Source organism: Leishmania major, chromosome 34 (assembly GCF_000002725.2).
Source record: "Leishmania major strain Friedlin complete genome, chromosome 34".
Taxonomy (NCBI): domain Eukaryota; phylum Euglenozoa; class Kinetoplastea; order Trypanosomatida; family Trypanosomatidae; genus Leishmania; species Leishmania major.
The window spans coordinates 898415-913397 of NC_007286.2; the positions used below are offsets into that span (position 1 = coordinate 898415).

At 56.1% G+C, this 14983-nt stretch overlaps 3 protein-coding genes across 3 annotated transcripts; all 3 read right to left on the reverse strand.

The window, feature by feature from the left end:
- Nucleotides 1-4226: 4226 nt before the first annotated feature.
- LMJF_34_2050 (putative ATP-dependent RNA helicase) lies at nt 4227-6638 on the reverse strand (the record flags this gene model as incomplete). Its single annotated transcript, XM_001686250.1, has 1 exon — nt 4227-6638. The coding sequence occupies one exon, from the start codon at nt 6636-6638 to the stop codon at nt 4227-4229; it is 2412 nt and encodes an 803-aa protein (XP_001686302.1).
- Nucleotides 6639-7516: 878 nt separating this feature from the next.
- On the reverse strand, nt 7517-8464 carry LMJF_34_2060 (conserved hypothetical protein; the record flags this gene model as incomplete). Its single annotated transcript, XM_001686251.1, has 1 exon — nt 7517-8464. One exon carries the CDS (start codon nt 8462-8464, stop codon nt 7517-7519), a length of 948 nt encoding a protein of 315 aa, XP_001686303.1.
- Nucleotides 8465-10066: 1602 nt separating this feature from the next.
- On the reverse strand, nt 10067-13453 carry LMJF_34_2070 (conserved hypothetical protein; the record flags this gene model as incomplete). The annotated part of the gene is made up of 1 exon (XM_001686252.1): nt 10067-13453. The coding sequence occupies one exon, from the start codon at nt 13451-13453 to the stop codon at nt 10067-10069; it is 3387 nt and encodes a 1128-aa protein (XP_001686304.1).
- Between the last annotated feature and the right edge of the window lie 1530 nt (nt 13454-14983).

Below are 14983 nucleotides of genomic sequence, written 5' to 3' on the forward strand. Positions count from 1 at the left end.
TACCCACACTTACTGGAAAAGGAGAGAAAGGGGAAGCAAGCAAGAATCAGATAGGAAATCTGAAGTCGGGACTCAGAAAAAAATTTACGAACGGCAGGAGTAGCCGTTCGAGAAGAAGAAGACAAAATGTATTCAGAAATACAGAAAAGAAAGAGAGACGTTGATTCTCTCCCGCGCTCACCAATACTAGTCGTAGACGTCTACGACAGTATAGGCACGAGAAGGTCTCTGCGGCGACCACAAGAAGCAACGTAGTTCGGTCAAGTGTACGTGAGCCGCTTGTCTCCGCTGAAGAGCCCGATGCACCGGCGAAACGAAAAAAAGAGCACGCGCACCTTAGCACTTCAGTGAAGGCTGGGAATTCGAAAACGAGACGAAACAACAACAACAAAGAAGGGGGGGGGAGAGACAGGACTGAAACTAGGGATGATGATAAGGCACAGAAGCCAAGGCGGAAAGACAACAAAAAACGTAAAACGGAGAGAGGGAGAGATGGAGAAGAGAACACTGAAAACAGCAAAAATAAAAGATCGAAGAAATAAACAAACAAAATCAAAAAAAAAGACAATATATATATGCACACACACACACAAACAAAAAAGACAACAAACACAATGAAGAACTAAGAAGGAAAGACAAGGAGGAGATCGACAGCGCTTTGCGAATCGAGTACGCACATGAAGTTGCGTGTGATGATGGACAATTGAGAGTGGTATCGTGGCTTAGAAAGGAAAGCTGTGGAACTGTGTGGACGGGGTAATCATGAGACCGGGGAGGAGACGGGTGAAGGGGAGCGGAGGTGTGGGGAGGACGCAATGCAGCTTCTCCCCCTCCTCTCTTTGTGTTTTGTATATAACGCGGCGCGCTTTTACAATCTGCAGACCGGGGGCATGCCCACGCAACCGCCGCGATCGCACGCGAATGGGTTTGGGCAACAGAAATAGTAATCCGTGCAAAAAAAAAATGAAAAACACGCGAGGTCAACGGTCGCGTGGACAGCGACGATTGAGAAACAAGGCAAGAGGAGGAGGCGAGGCAAGACGATTGCAGCATTGTGTACTGTAGACGTTGGTGGCGTAAGAGGAACTAACCCCGGCACACCCCCTACCCTCTTCCCCTCTCCATCCCTCCCCAACAAACAACACACAGAGGGTACGCGAAGGGAGAGCGGGAGGGAAGGAGCAGGAAAGCCCTTCTACTTGCCTCGAGGATGAAAAGACGCAACGCCAGCAGGTCTGTGCGCCCTTGTGCTTCGCGGCAGCACTCCCTGGTCGCTCAGCGGAGTTTGGGGAGAGAAGGTATCGACCCCACGGGAACGCGTGGCTCCGTCGTGGGATACGAAGGGACGCATGCAACTGGCAGAGGCGCACACGCGCAATCTGCCCCCTTTCTTGCATGACCATGTTTGCGTGGCGTTTTAGCCGCCGATCACCCGCGAAGCACACGCTCACAGAAAGAGAGGGGGAGATCGACCGTGTTCATGCAACACAACATGTAGCTCTTTTTCCCCAGTTTTGACGCCGTTTTACTCAATGAAAAGCAGCTGAGAGGCGGGCGCCTTGACGTGCGCCAGTCTTCTTCGACTCTGTTGCCAACGCAGCACGATACCATCTTCCTCCCTGTTCCCATGAACGCCAGGAGACATTCTGGAGGATCATATCGGCATGCTCCCAAATGGGTTGTGCTGACGATACCATCAGTCACCGCGCGCGCTGTCTCAACGACGCTCTGTTGCTGGGACGCGCAGCATTCTTGCTATTCCGGCGTCTCGAAGACGCCCGACTGCGACCCGCCCCCCCCCCTCTGCCCATCGCTCCGCAAACATTGAAGGTGTGCCGGACAGTATGACGATCTCAGGTGGGACGACACTGATCCAGTCGAGAACAGAGTCGATGGAAGGCAGCGCCGCTGCAGCGACTGTACGAGTTTTGGTGCTGTACCCACCTCACGCCTTGCCGCATCCCGAAAGACAAGCGCTGCGAGTGGCACACACACGCGTTACGCGACGCTCGTGCGTCGCCAGGCGCCCCATTTCCAGACTGCCCATCTTTCTCGACGTTGCCTGTCACGGGAAGAGCCGTGTGTGCGGGGGGAGGGGGAGGGGATTTTTTAGAATGCGTTGAAACAGTCATCAGGGGTAGTCGCTGTGGCGGCGAGGAACGTTTCAGGAGTTGGGCATCTTTGCGGTAGACTGTCGTGATCTTTCGGCAACGGGGGCAGCGCTGTTCTTGCGACTGCTCTGTGACGACCTGTGGAGACCACCGCCAATCGGCACCACGTCCTTGACTGCACACAGACCTGTTTCCCGGGAACATGGTAGCCGTTGCTGCCGATGGAACAGCGACAAAACCCAGCAGCGAAGGTCAGATCAACTCTTCCGAGGTGGTTCCTGCTGCAGCGAAGGTCGACAGGGTACTTCTCAGTCTCTTCTCAGAACTGCGTAGCGGCACTGCCTTGGCTGCATCCTCTTGAAGCCATTCACACCATGGGTGGTCTGCATCCGAATCGGTTCAAATTGTGGCCGTGAAGGTGCCGTTACCGCTGGTCACGACGGTGATGCTCGCCGATGAGAGAGCGAATTCTTTTTGTTTTCGCTGGCTGCCACGCCGTCTTGCCCCGCTCCACGCGTGATGCGGGGTTCGCACTCCTTACCGTGGCGGCGTGGAAGCGCCGCCGAGGACCGTACAACGACTCCCTCTCAGGTGGCAACGTCACAGCACTTAGCGAGCTGAGATCTCGGTGTCGCTGCACCGAGGAGCCGTTGCGACGAGAGCCCAAGCTGCACCTCCGGAAACGCCTTCGAGTGGGTCGCACTCTCTTGTTCAACTCTTGTTTTCTCACGGACCGTGTGCAGCAATGCATGGGAAAGTGAGGTCTGCTCGGCCGCATAGCTGGCACTCTCCTCAGGTGCGTCTGAATACAGCGCACTAGAGATGCCGCGTGAATGCGGTGGTGGTGGCGGCGTGATAAGGGATGCTACCTGGCGCGGTTGACGAACTGACATCGCTGCGGTGCTGCTCTGCAAGCGATGGCGTGCATGCACTCGCGTGATCACTTCATTCATGTAGCAGAAGATAGAAGCTGTCGAACTAGAACCGAGTGACTACGAGGGGCGGCAGCAGGGCAGCGAAGAGGAGCGATGACGACGCCACAGGCCACGCATCGGCGGCGCTCCTGAGTGCAGCGCTCCTCTAGCATCAGCAGCAACCACGAAGCCGGTACGTTCCTTGGGATGCCACAAGAGTGGCAGGGGGTGATCGATAGCGTGCGAGGACAGCTGAACCGCTCCGCACACATGCAAAGGGAAGGTGGGAGAGAGGATGAGGGACGAGTCGGAGAGAAGAGGCCAGACAGCGCGTGTTGACGAATGCGTTGAAAAGGCACTCCAGCACCGAAGGAGATACCGCAAAAGAAGGTGGGACCGGTGAAAAAGAGGGCAGTCACCCTCTCCCCTGCACTCTCTCATGTTTGCTTGCTTGCCTTTACGCTCAGAAAAGGAACAACGCCCGCAACAGAAAAGGACCTGCATGCGGGCACAGATCTCGCACTTGCTGCTGTGGTTCCCTGTGTGGGTACGTGCGTGGCGAACAGGAAAAACACGAGCTTGCCAGCGAGTGGACTCACACCCTCCACGCTCTTCTGCGACAGCCGTGAGCCACCAAACAGCATGGAAATGGTACCAGGGGGTCAGACAGGGATGTGTGCTCTCGCTTGCGTCGGCCTTTTCTGTTCCACTGCGGACACGCCACGGTGTCTCTCTACCTGCACAGGCACTGAGGCAGACAAGTTCGACAAGCGGTTCCACCGACTTCGGCCTGATCGAATCGTTGTTGTTCCGCTTTGCTGCGGGAATGGGGTGGGTCAAAGTTACACGTCATTACTGAAGATGGAAAACAAACCATATATGTATATATATATGTATATATATATGTATAAGAAAGAAAACAACGAGGTGGCACTCCTGCGAGAAGACCACACCGCACTCCCTGCTCAGTACTCCATGACGCCACGGCATCCGCATCTTTGTTGTATCACAGTTGGGGAGGGGGTCTCAGAGAAAAAGAGAGAGACACACATGGAGCCGCCCGCGGCGATCACAGGCGCACTCTCTCTGACACCCGCATACGCATATGGCCTCTTTCCGCTGCAACCTTCTCCCGCTCGAGAGGTACACCTCGCCACCACGCCGTTCTCGCTTGGTAACCTGTTGCGCGGTTCGTTTTTTTTTACTTACTCTTCTTCTTGCCAGCACCACTGCGCTGACTCTTGCGCGCAAGGCGGCTCTTTTCCTTCTCCGCCTTGCGCCGCATTGCCGCCATCTCCTCGAAAGAACGTACGTGACCGTCCTTGGGCAGCCGCTTTTGCTTGCGTCCGATACGTAGTTTCTTGCCTTGGTTCGGGTCGCTGATGTCCACAAAGTCGTCGTTGCCATTGCCGACGTCGTCGCCTTGCGGCTGGGAGGAGAATGCCGCCGCCTTGGCGCGCTTCAGCGGAACCAGGTCCTCCTCTTCGCCGACATCTTGGATGCGCATGTTGCTCTTCTTCATCCACTTCGAGTAGGCCTGAAGCTTGCTTTTGTAGTTGATCGCCTTGCCGGCTTCGTTTTTTATGCCTCTCAGGAGCGCCTTCGCGTCATTGACGTGCATTTGGACATAACGATTCTTCTTCTTGCTCCACGCAAACACCTGCCGCTGCTGTGCAGCCTCCTCAGCCGTCTCGGCGGTCATGTCCATCGTCGCATCCTTGACGGAGTAGTGCGCGTTGTCGAGCGTGTCTCGCCGCTCCAGGTCCATGAAGAAGTTCTCGTCACGGTATGCGCCGGTCTCCATGCTCTCCTTATGCCCCAGTGCGGCCTGACGAGGGTGCGTGACCAGGTTCATCACCGCATCGTCGCTATTAACAGAAGTGCTGCTGCCGGCTTCGTGCTCGCGTTTTCTGCGCTCTTGCGCACGCTGCAGCATCTTCTCGGCAAAGGAGAGCTGCTTCGCTGGTGGCGGTGTGGAGGCCGCCCCGACTTTCTTTGCCCCGCCCTCGGCGTTGCTTGATCGTGCCAAGGACTGCGCCGTCTCCGGCGGGCGAATCTCGAACAACTTCTCCTTTGAGCCTATTTCTAGAAACAGCTCCTTCGGCTTGAATCGCTTCAGGTCGAAGCGCACCTCGTCAGCACGCACACGGGTACTGCCGAGGCGTTCGAGCAGCATTGGATGAAGCGGGGTGCGGTCGAAGGCGTACTGCGGCTTTCGAGCCTCTTGAATTGCCTCGTGCGTCGGCTTCTTCTTTGTACGGTTGAACTTCTTATGCGCGTTTTCCACCACTCGCGCCATGTTGCGCACCTCCACATCGTTTTCGTGCAGGCGTTTGAGGAAGTCCAGCTCCAGCTGGATGTCCTCTTCGGGCAAGCGGCCGTAGCAGCCGTCGTCTGGCGTGAAGAGGAGGTCGCCAGGTACCGGGGCAGATTGCAGCGGCCGGCCTATGAACTGCATGAGATCAACGTAGTACGGGAAGTCCTCGAAGGTCATGATCGAGTAGGCCGTGCCAGAGCGACCGGCGCGCGCGACACGGCCGACGCGGTGCACAAACAGCTTTGGGTTGAAGGGAAAAGAGAAGTTGACGACGTTGTCGAGCAGCGGCAAGTCCAAACCTCGCGCGGCCACATCCGTCACCACCATCACGCTCGTTTCACGCTTCGCAAAGCTGCGCACCGCAAGGCGACGGGCCTCCTGGTCCATCTGTCCGTGCACCGCGCTCGTTGAGATGCTGTAGTGCGTCAGAATCATCTGCAGAAACTCCACATGAAACTTTGATTCCGAAAATATGAGCGCTTGCGCGCTATTCGCCGCCGCCTCGCCAACGTGCAGCACACGCTTGAGCAGCACGATCAACGCGGCAACCTTCTCGTCGTTGCGCACGAGGAAAGCGCTTTGCTTCAGTTGGTCACTCAGCTTCATCTCCGAGTCGAGGCGTATGACCACCGGGTTGTGCAGCCCGGCGCTCGTGAATTCCGCCAATACGGTAGGCATCGTCGCGGAGAAAAGGGCACGTTGGCAAGACTCGGGTAGCTTCTGCATGATGGCACCGATCTGCGGCTGCAGACCTAACTCGAAGAGGCGATCTGCCTCATCCAGAACCAGGCAGCGCACGCTAGTAAGGTGCAATGAAGCCTCCTCCATGATGTGCAGTAGGCGACCGGGCGTGGCGACCACTACATCTGGGTTCGACGCCAGCAGCTCGAACTGCTGGTCCATCGAGTCGCCACCTACCAACGCAGCAAAGCGCAAATCGAGGAACTTGTTAAGCGCGAAGCCGTTGCGTAAGATCTGCAGGCTCAGCTCGCGTGTCGGGGAGAGCACTAAACCGCGAATACCAACGATCTTTGCGTGCGCCTTTAGGGTGTTCAGCATTGGGATGAGGAATGCCGCTGTCTTACCTGACCCGGTGCGGGCCATGGCGACTACATCGTTCCCCTGCAGCATCGGCGGGATCGCCTTGCGCTGGATCGGGGTGGGCACAGAGAAGCCCTGCTTCAGAATTGCATCGAGTAGTGGTTTTTCCAGGTTAAAGCTTTGAAAGCCGCCGCCCTTCTTCTTCGAGTCGGCTGCCGACTCCACGGCGGCTTCCCACTTTCCATGACCAATCATGACGGCAACGATGTCCTACTTTGAAAACGGTAGGGTGGAGAATATTGGCGCAGCAGCGGTGTTGTGGAACAGGTCTGCTTCCGTGAGACCCGTCCAAATGCTTGACTGCCGTTCAGGTGGGCGACGAAAGAGAAAACAGAGGGCGCGGGGAAGGTATACACGAGAGTTAGATGCAGTGGAAAGGAAAGCAGGAGCAGCGCGTACAGAAGGCATGTACGGGACTGTTTGAACACTTGCGGTGAGAACACAAAAATGGTGCGCGAGGGAGGAAGCGTACGGCTCGTTCCAAGTCGCATTCGTGTGCACCGGAAACCCCCTTTCACCCCCCCCCCACACACCAAAAAAAAAGGAAAGTCTGCGTGGATCGCGTCCTAGAGAGAGAGAGAGGGAGACCTACACAGCAGAAACGAAACCGCAACACAATATGCGGCAGAGTCCCCTCTTTTCACTTCCCCCCCCCACACAAAGGCATACACTCGGCGCGCCTGCAGGAAGTTCTCTCTGTTTTCTCTTCTTTTGCACAGCTCGGGCCTCTGCACACCTTGTGGCCTGCTGCGTCCGCGATTGGGACCGAAACCGGCGCACAGAAGGGTAACGAGAACGCCTTTTGATCCCGTTGTTTGCAAACATCCATCTAGATCTCTACACACATATATATATATAGAGAGAGAGAAGGATGTATATATATATATATATATATTCCTTTTGCTCTTTGACCTAGAACTCCTTTGCACACCAAACGTAGACCACACACACACACACACACACACACACCAGAAAAGGGGCAGTCCCGAGAACAACAACACAGCATCAGGAAGAGAAACAGCGCCTTCCCTCCTCCTCCTCCTCCTCCCAACCCCCTCCCGTGAGGGATCGGTTTACGCGCCGAAAATGCGATGATGCTCTTCATCCGACAGAGGCATTACGAGCGCCGCCTTTCCAGCCGCGGAAGGCCTCACAAAGGGCCCCCTCATTGGACAACTCAGGTCGTAGCTATCGAAGTAGCTGGTGTACAGTCCTCCTTCACCATAGTCCCACACCGGCAGCGCATGCAAACCGGTGCAGCTGGTTGGCGGGGGCCCAGACGGAACGCTAGCGGTCACAGTAGAAGACCGGTAAAAGGAAAGCTTGTCAGTGTGGAGCGGGTCGCGATCGAGGCGGTATGGAGAGTATTGGGAGGCAGGATACACGATGCGACGCAAGAGGCCCGGGGCCTCTGGCGGATTGTATTCCCGCCTCGCCTGAGACACGGACAAGGGCTCGGCGGTGAGCAGCTCTGCTGCACCGAGCTCGACAAGCTTCCGCATCGTCTCCCCGATGTTGCAAGTACCGTCTGCGTCTGCCGGAAGGTTTTCCAACAGACCAGCCGCGGTTACGGCCGCCGCCAGTTCGCTGTCTCCATTGTCGCCCGGTGCCGTCGGGGTAACAAGGTCGTACACGACGGCGTACATCGTCTCTCCCTCCTCGGCGCCATCAACATCCTCTTCCGCGTTGTCGTAGGCTGTTGGAACTGTTAAGTCGCCCGTGTGCGTGGTCGCCGTCGTGCTCTCCGCCTTGATGAAGGCGTCTGAAACGTCTTCGAGCGTTGGCATGGGCTCAAAGGGGAGGGTAGCCACGACGCGTCCGGTGGCACGGTGCTTCACATGCATGCCGCTCTCCCATGGCGTGCCAAACGCCTCACACAGCTCTTCCAGCGTGATTGTAGAGGGATCATCCTCGATTTCGACAAAGGTCGTGCTGCCCAAGTACACAGCGCACTTGCGGCGGCTTTTCGCCCGTGACGGAGCTGGTTGGGTATCAGACATATCCACTTGTGCGCAAGACATCACAGCAGCAGAAAGACATAAGAGCGAGGGGGGGGGGGAGCAACAACAACAAAAAGACGCGCGCGTGGGCGCCGCCGCTACAGCGTCTGACGGCAGTCTCCGTCGAGGGTCTCTGGAAGCCCGCGGTGCGCGCTTGCGGTTCGCGTCACTCCGTTTCTCTAACTGATGCTAACAGAGAGCACGACAAAGCTGACGGTGCGACGTCCCGTGCTGCTGAGACAAGAAACAAGTCTCATGCATACGGGTTTTATGAGCTGTCCTTCTCTCTTCTCACCTTGTGCTAGGATGGAAGAGGGGATTGGTGCTCGGCCAAGGTGCCAAAATGCAAGCAAAGGAAGGGAAAACGAAGACCAGAAGAGGCGGTAGGCATGACAGAGAGAGAGAGAGAGAGGGAGGAAGCGAGGTAAAAGCCGAGCCAGACCCATCGGTTTTCTTGCGTTGTTTCTTGTTTTCGTTGGTGCTGTTTTTCATGTTCGAGCAAACAAAAGTGCCCGTGACAGCACGGTGGCGCCTCTCCTGGGCGGACACCGACGACGCACATCGCACACTTCCCGTTGGAGCGATGCCAAACGCACAGAGAGAGAAAGGGACTGAAGGATCCGGGTGTGAGAGGATGCACACCATTCGCGTTGAGCAGCCGCCGTGATGCAGTGGACATTACGCGTTTTCCTTTTCGACGCAATATGTGACTATGCACGCCGGTACGTGACACTTTTCGCGTCCGCTTCTTGGTCGTTTCACGAGTCTTCTGACTCTTTTCGCGCAGTTCTTTTTCTTGTGTGTGTGTGTGTGTGGGGGGGGCCGGTATTGGTGAGGAGCTCGGCTCCCCATCTGGCCATTTGGCTCTCCCGCAATCAAGAGCACCACTACAACATCACTCCAAAAGAAAAAAAAATGAAGACAGAAAACAAGCATAAAAATGGAAGCAAAGAAAAAGAAAGGAGGACGAGGGCTGGTGAGGAAAGAGGGAAGGGGGGGGGGGCAGAGTCCTCGACTATTAAATGCCAACACACCAAGACGCGGTGATTTGAGCGTGTTGCCGAGACACGAGACACACGCTCGGAAACGACATCGACAAACGCGAGCATAGCGATGACGCACAAAAAAGCGTCACACACACACACACACAAAGCAATGAAATCAGCGCCAGCGAACGCTGTCTGCTAGAAGCCGTTCGACCATGAGAGGAGAGTATGGTCCCACACATATGCCCTGCCGAATGCACGTGAAAAAAAAGGTGTGTTCTGAGTGTGGACGGGGACAAAGGGGGCCGGCTGCTCGGCGGAGAGCCTCATGATTGGTGTTGTATAATCAGACACGCGGGCACACAGACACACACGCACACACACACACACACAAAACGAAAGTTCCGCATCGGGCCACTCCACTCGCCCTGTGTTAGTGCTTCCATGACACCAGCATCCTTGAGAGGAGCAGGTTGGTGGCAATGGGAAGAAGGAGGAGGGCAGCAAGTGGTAGAGCAGGGATGAAGAGCGAAGGGATATAGAGCCCTATAAGTGAGCGTGCACGCCCCTTTAGGCGGGTATGCGAGCCCCCCCTCCCTGCTCCGGATACCTACCAAATTAATGTGTCGAAGACTTCTCAGTGAATGGTGCGACGCAGGATGTGCGTGACGGAAGGAAGACCTAAAAGGTACGCCACCGGGCTGATGCTGGACGCTAGCGCTGAAACGAGACCGATGACCACCAAAATGGCCAGCTGGATGTACGGAAAAGGGAATGGCAGAGGCAGCTGCGTGAATAGGATGTTCTGCAGCTGCATCGTGTAGGCAACCACAAGGCCGACGATGAGGCCCATGACGCCAGACGAAACGACCAAGACAAAGGCCTCCCAGACGTACACGCGATACACCTGGAAGTGGGACATGCCCAAGCACAGCAGCACGCCAATTTCCTTGGAGGAGTCGAGCACGTTCGTCGTCATGCTGCTCATCAGAGAAAAGAAGCAAATGACCAAAATCATTATCTCCGCCACAATGAAGAAGAAATTCAGCGCTTCGCTGGCCGCGGCCATGTCTCTCGTCGCATCTCTAATGTTCGTCACAGTCACTGTGTGACCCAGCGCGGCAATGCTCCCGGTGAGCAGGTCACCGATGAAGTCGTACCAGTTCGGGTCATTCATGCGCAGCCGAATTTTCCCCACGTTCCCGTTCAACACGCTTACGCGCGACTCGTTAAGGTGTCGGAAGAGTCCAGGGATACTCAACACGACGTCACCTTGTGTGCCGGTGTACTTGGAGGTATCTATGGCTGGTGCCGTGTTGAGCGTGGCTACAGGACGGATGGTGACCCGACGAATGACCTCGGTGTTTAAGGTCGCGTTTTGCACCTTGGTGATCTTGAGCAAAACGACGCCGTCCGCGCTTCCGACGCCGAGGGTATCCGCCGCGCCAGAGGACAAGATCCCCTTGTAGAGGCCTTCAGGGCTGTAGAGGGCCCGCACAAGCCCGTAGCGGCCTACGATGCTCTGGTAGTTGTTCACGTGCAGGTAAGTCCTATCCATGACCTCGAAGTAGTTAGGAGGGAGTGGTTTTAGCTTCGTGCCGGAGCTGCGTAAGCGACCAATGGAGGAGACTGTCGCGCCTTTCAGAGACGTAAGAGCGGAGCTGTTGTAGTCGTACGTGTAGGCAGAGATTATGCCGGTCTCCATCTGGTGTTCGATAATCTCCTCTATGGCCCAGTACTCTTCCACGGTTAGGCCTTTTGTTTCTACATACAGTTCGCAGCCCATGCGCTGGCGAGACGAGTATTCGTAGGAGACGAGCTGGATCTGCACCACCACCGTAATGAAAATGACAAAGGCGAGAGAAAGCGCGTACATCAACGCTGTCTTTCGGTTGCGGCGCCGGTGCGCGCTGAGGCTCTTCTGCATGAACGAGAAGACAGCCCTGCTCTCCCAGAACAGCAGCAGATAGCTGATGCATGTCTGCGCCACCCGCTCAAAATTCATCGCGAGCAGTACGAGCCCCGCGAGCAGACCAATGAGAACGCCGAAGAAGATGTAGAAGATCAAGTTCAGGTTCATTGCGATTAACGCGGTGGGGAACAGATAGTAGATCAGGAAGCCGAACGCAAAGAAGAGCACGCCGAGGACGAGCATGGTCCCGTTCCACTGCGTCGAGTCGTCGCGCTCGATCTTGTATATGACGCCACTATTGCGGCCGCGCGAGGTGTTGATTGCGTCGGGAAGCTTCTGCGTCACGAGCGAGAGGATCGGAAAGAAAGAGGCCACAATAGGGATACCGAGGCCGGCGACTGTGGCCCACCCGAGGGAGGCCCCCGTGACCAACATGGGCAGCTGTACATCTACGAACTTCGCGAAAACGATCCGAACCCCCGTGTAAGTGCCTTGTCCGGCAGCCAGGCCGATGAGCCACGCAGGCAAGGTAAAGGCATACGCGTTGGCGAGAACCAAAAAGATCAGATTCTCTTTCGTAAGGCCAATCATGCGCTGGATACCGAGCTCATACGTCTTCGTCTCGATTCCGACCGTGAGAAGGGTGTAGATCAGCACAACGCTAAGGAGCACCAGCGCCAAGAGGATGAGGGACATGATTAGCCCAACAAAGGCGCTGAACAGCCGTGTCACGTACAAGCCGCGCAGCTGCGGTGCAGAGCGGCTGACCTGCATGAACCCGAGAGGCGACAGTACCCCCGAAGCCCACACCACCACGTTCCTGCGAATCTTCTCGTAGCTTGTGAGGCTGTACGCCTTCAGTCGGGCCTCCGGATTCATGGTGAAGTACACAGCAGACGCGCAGTCGCTCGGGTTCGTGTTGGCGACCCCCTCTACACCACGGGTGGACGTGTCCGGTCCCAAGCCTTTCGCTAAATCGCGCAAGAACGTCTGGAAGGACACGACAACAAAGGTATCGACATCCGGGAACTTGCGGTAGTACTCGTGAATGACGGATACGACCTTGAACGGCATCATGACGTTCGACGAATCGTTATGCGTCAGATTAGCGAACGGGAGCTGAATGTTCAGCCGAGCATCTCCGTAGAGGATTATCGTGTCGCCCACATTCACCCCGCCCATGAGAACCGCTGCGCGGTGCGACAAGATCAGCTCTCCTTCGTTCAGCGTAGGCTCGTCGTAGTGCGTGCCAAATTCCATGCGCGCCTCCGCCGCTGCGTCAATCGCAATGAGGTCCACAGCAGCCGTGCCGTTCGAGAAGCACCCACTCATGCAGAGGTCAACGTCGTCGCACACACTTCCGTCCGCGTTGTACCACATCTGCGTCACATTCTTGCCCGGGCAAGAGCGTGTGGTGCGAGCCATGTAGATGTCCAAGAAGCGCGGGGCGCTGTATCCATAATCGGGGTCGCTTTCCGGAAACAGCTCGTTGATTCTTGTGTAGTTGATGCCCGTCGCCTTGCTCATGAGACTGCCGGGCCCGATTATGAGGTCGAACTCGCCACGCGTCTCCTCGGAAAAATGGAGAAACAAAATCGGCATGTGCACCAGGATGGAAAACATCAGCACAAGCAGAAGTACAACGATGAACACAGAGAAGAACCCGAGGCAGTAGCTGCAGGTACGCGCCTTGATATCCGCCCACGCCAGAGAGAGAAAGAGCCGCGTCATCTTGAGAGACATCCAGACGTTGTGCGTGACGCGCCGGAGGAGTGTCCATGCGGGCGGCGCGTCATCGTTGAACTCCAAATCAACTGCGAGGCGCCGGTTCTGCTGGAGCGCCGGCAATTTGAGTACGTTGGGGTTACTGGTGGACGGCGTGATTGTATCGCTGTATTCCAGGGACTTGCTGTTGACAGCCTTACCCTCGCTTATGCGATCGATCGCGCCCACTTTCCTGAGCTTATCCACCGCTCTCGCCCCGTTCACCTGGCCGATGATATTGTCATAGACGCTCTCCCTGAGCTTCAGATGGTCGAAGGTAGGCGATCGCCCCGCCGAACGAAAGTGCTGCAAGCCCTCGTCTTGGCAGTTGGAGGAGGCCGCCGCCATTTGGGTACTCCTCTGAATTCGTGTCTATGTGTGCACACGGTGGAAGTGTAACGCGTTCGCGCCGCTGGCTGCCGCTACCCAGCAGCAGCTGAAATTGGAACGAAAGGCTCTCGCGGCACGAGGAGACAACAGAGATGGATGAGGGGTGTCAGTGACTCCTGCGCACTCCCCTATGCGATGGGCACCAATGTACTCTCGTCTACACAGTGTCGGCCGTGTATGCGCTCCCTCGCCCTCCTCCAAATCTGGCGCGCACGGCTACGCCCTCTCTCTGGGAAGAGTGAGAGAGACAAGATATGAGGTGGAGAAAACCCAAGCCAACAGCAACAAGCAGTAGAGTCAGGAGTCGTCAATCAAGTCGGAGAACGATAGAGAAGACAGCAACAACATGCGCCAACGCCTGAACCCTTTACAAGCTGAGAGCTCCACAAAACACACACACACACACACACACAAAAACGTAACAACAACCCAACAAAGGCACAGTCTTGCTCTACTCCTTCGCAACCCAATCAGATATGCAAGGGCACACAATAAGAGTGGGGACTGTGTCTGGGGTGGGTGGGTGGGGGGGGGCCAACGGCTGCAGGAACACGAGACGTGTGACCTTGGAGAGGGAGATTCAGCTGTCTGGGAAAACAACCAATAGTGAGGAGATGAATGCCCATGCACAGGGAAAACAGGTGTAAGCTGCTTGAGTCAGGTGCGCCGCACTAAGCAAGCGGCACAAGAGACGCGCACAGAAGTCAGAGGCCTGACCACAAAGGCAAGAGAAAGCACAGATGCAAGCAGATCAAAACTTGGCAGTTATGCGAGGCCACGAAGTACAAGCCCCTCCACTTCTCCCCCCCCCCGAAAACAAACACAGAAAAAAACGAATGAAGCGGTGGCGCGTGCTCGTTGGCTGAGTCGCGGACAAACACAAAGGCAAAGCACGCGAAAAAAAAAGCAACACTCGATGAATTTGCAAAATGGAGTGCAGGAGAGGAGCAGAGAACGACAAAAATAGTGTAGCCAAGCACAGTGCAGCAGCAGGCTAGTCGCACGAGCCCCCTCTCCCAATAATAATCAAAAGAGTGAGGAAGAAGAGGGCAAGAAAAAGCGTATGGAGAACGAATCCGAAGATGAAAGCAGATACAAGGCAGCAGAGGTCGCGTGAAGGAATGGAGGTGTTAGAGGGGGGAGGTGAAGGGAAGTGAGGTGGAGTAACAGAAAAATGTTCGGTTACGGTAAGCGGTGAGAGCAATGGAGCCAAATGTGAGCCTTAGCAGAGACTTCTAAGATGATGTCGCGCGCGTGTGCGGGCGGGTGGGAGAGGCTCTTTTTTTCTGTGTGTGCGTGTGAGGGGGGAGGGGGGAGACTAACACCTCTGCGGCTAGACAGGACAGAGAAGGCAAGAGATAGCGCGAGAAATCCGTGTGTGACCGTGATCTAGGTGTATGATTGATCGTCGAGTCTTCGCGGTAAAAAAGAATAAGAGCCGGCCACTGAGAGCAGGGCGAGGTGGTGGTGGTGGTGGTGGTGGTGGTG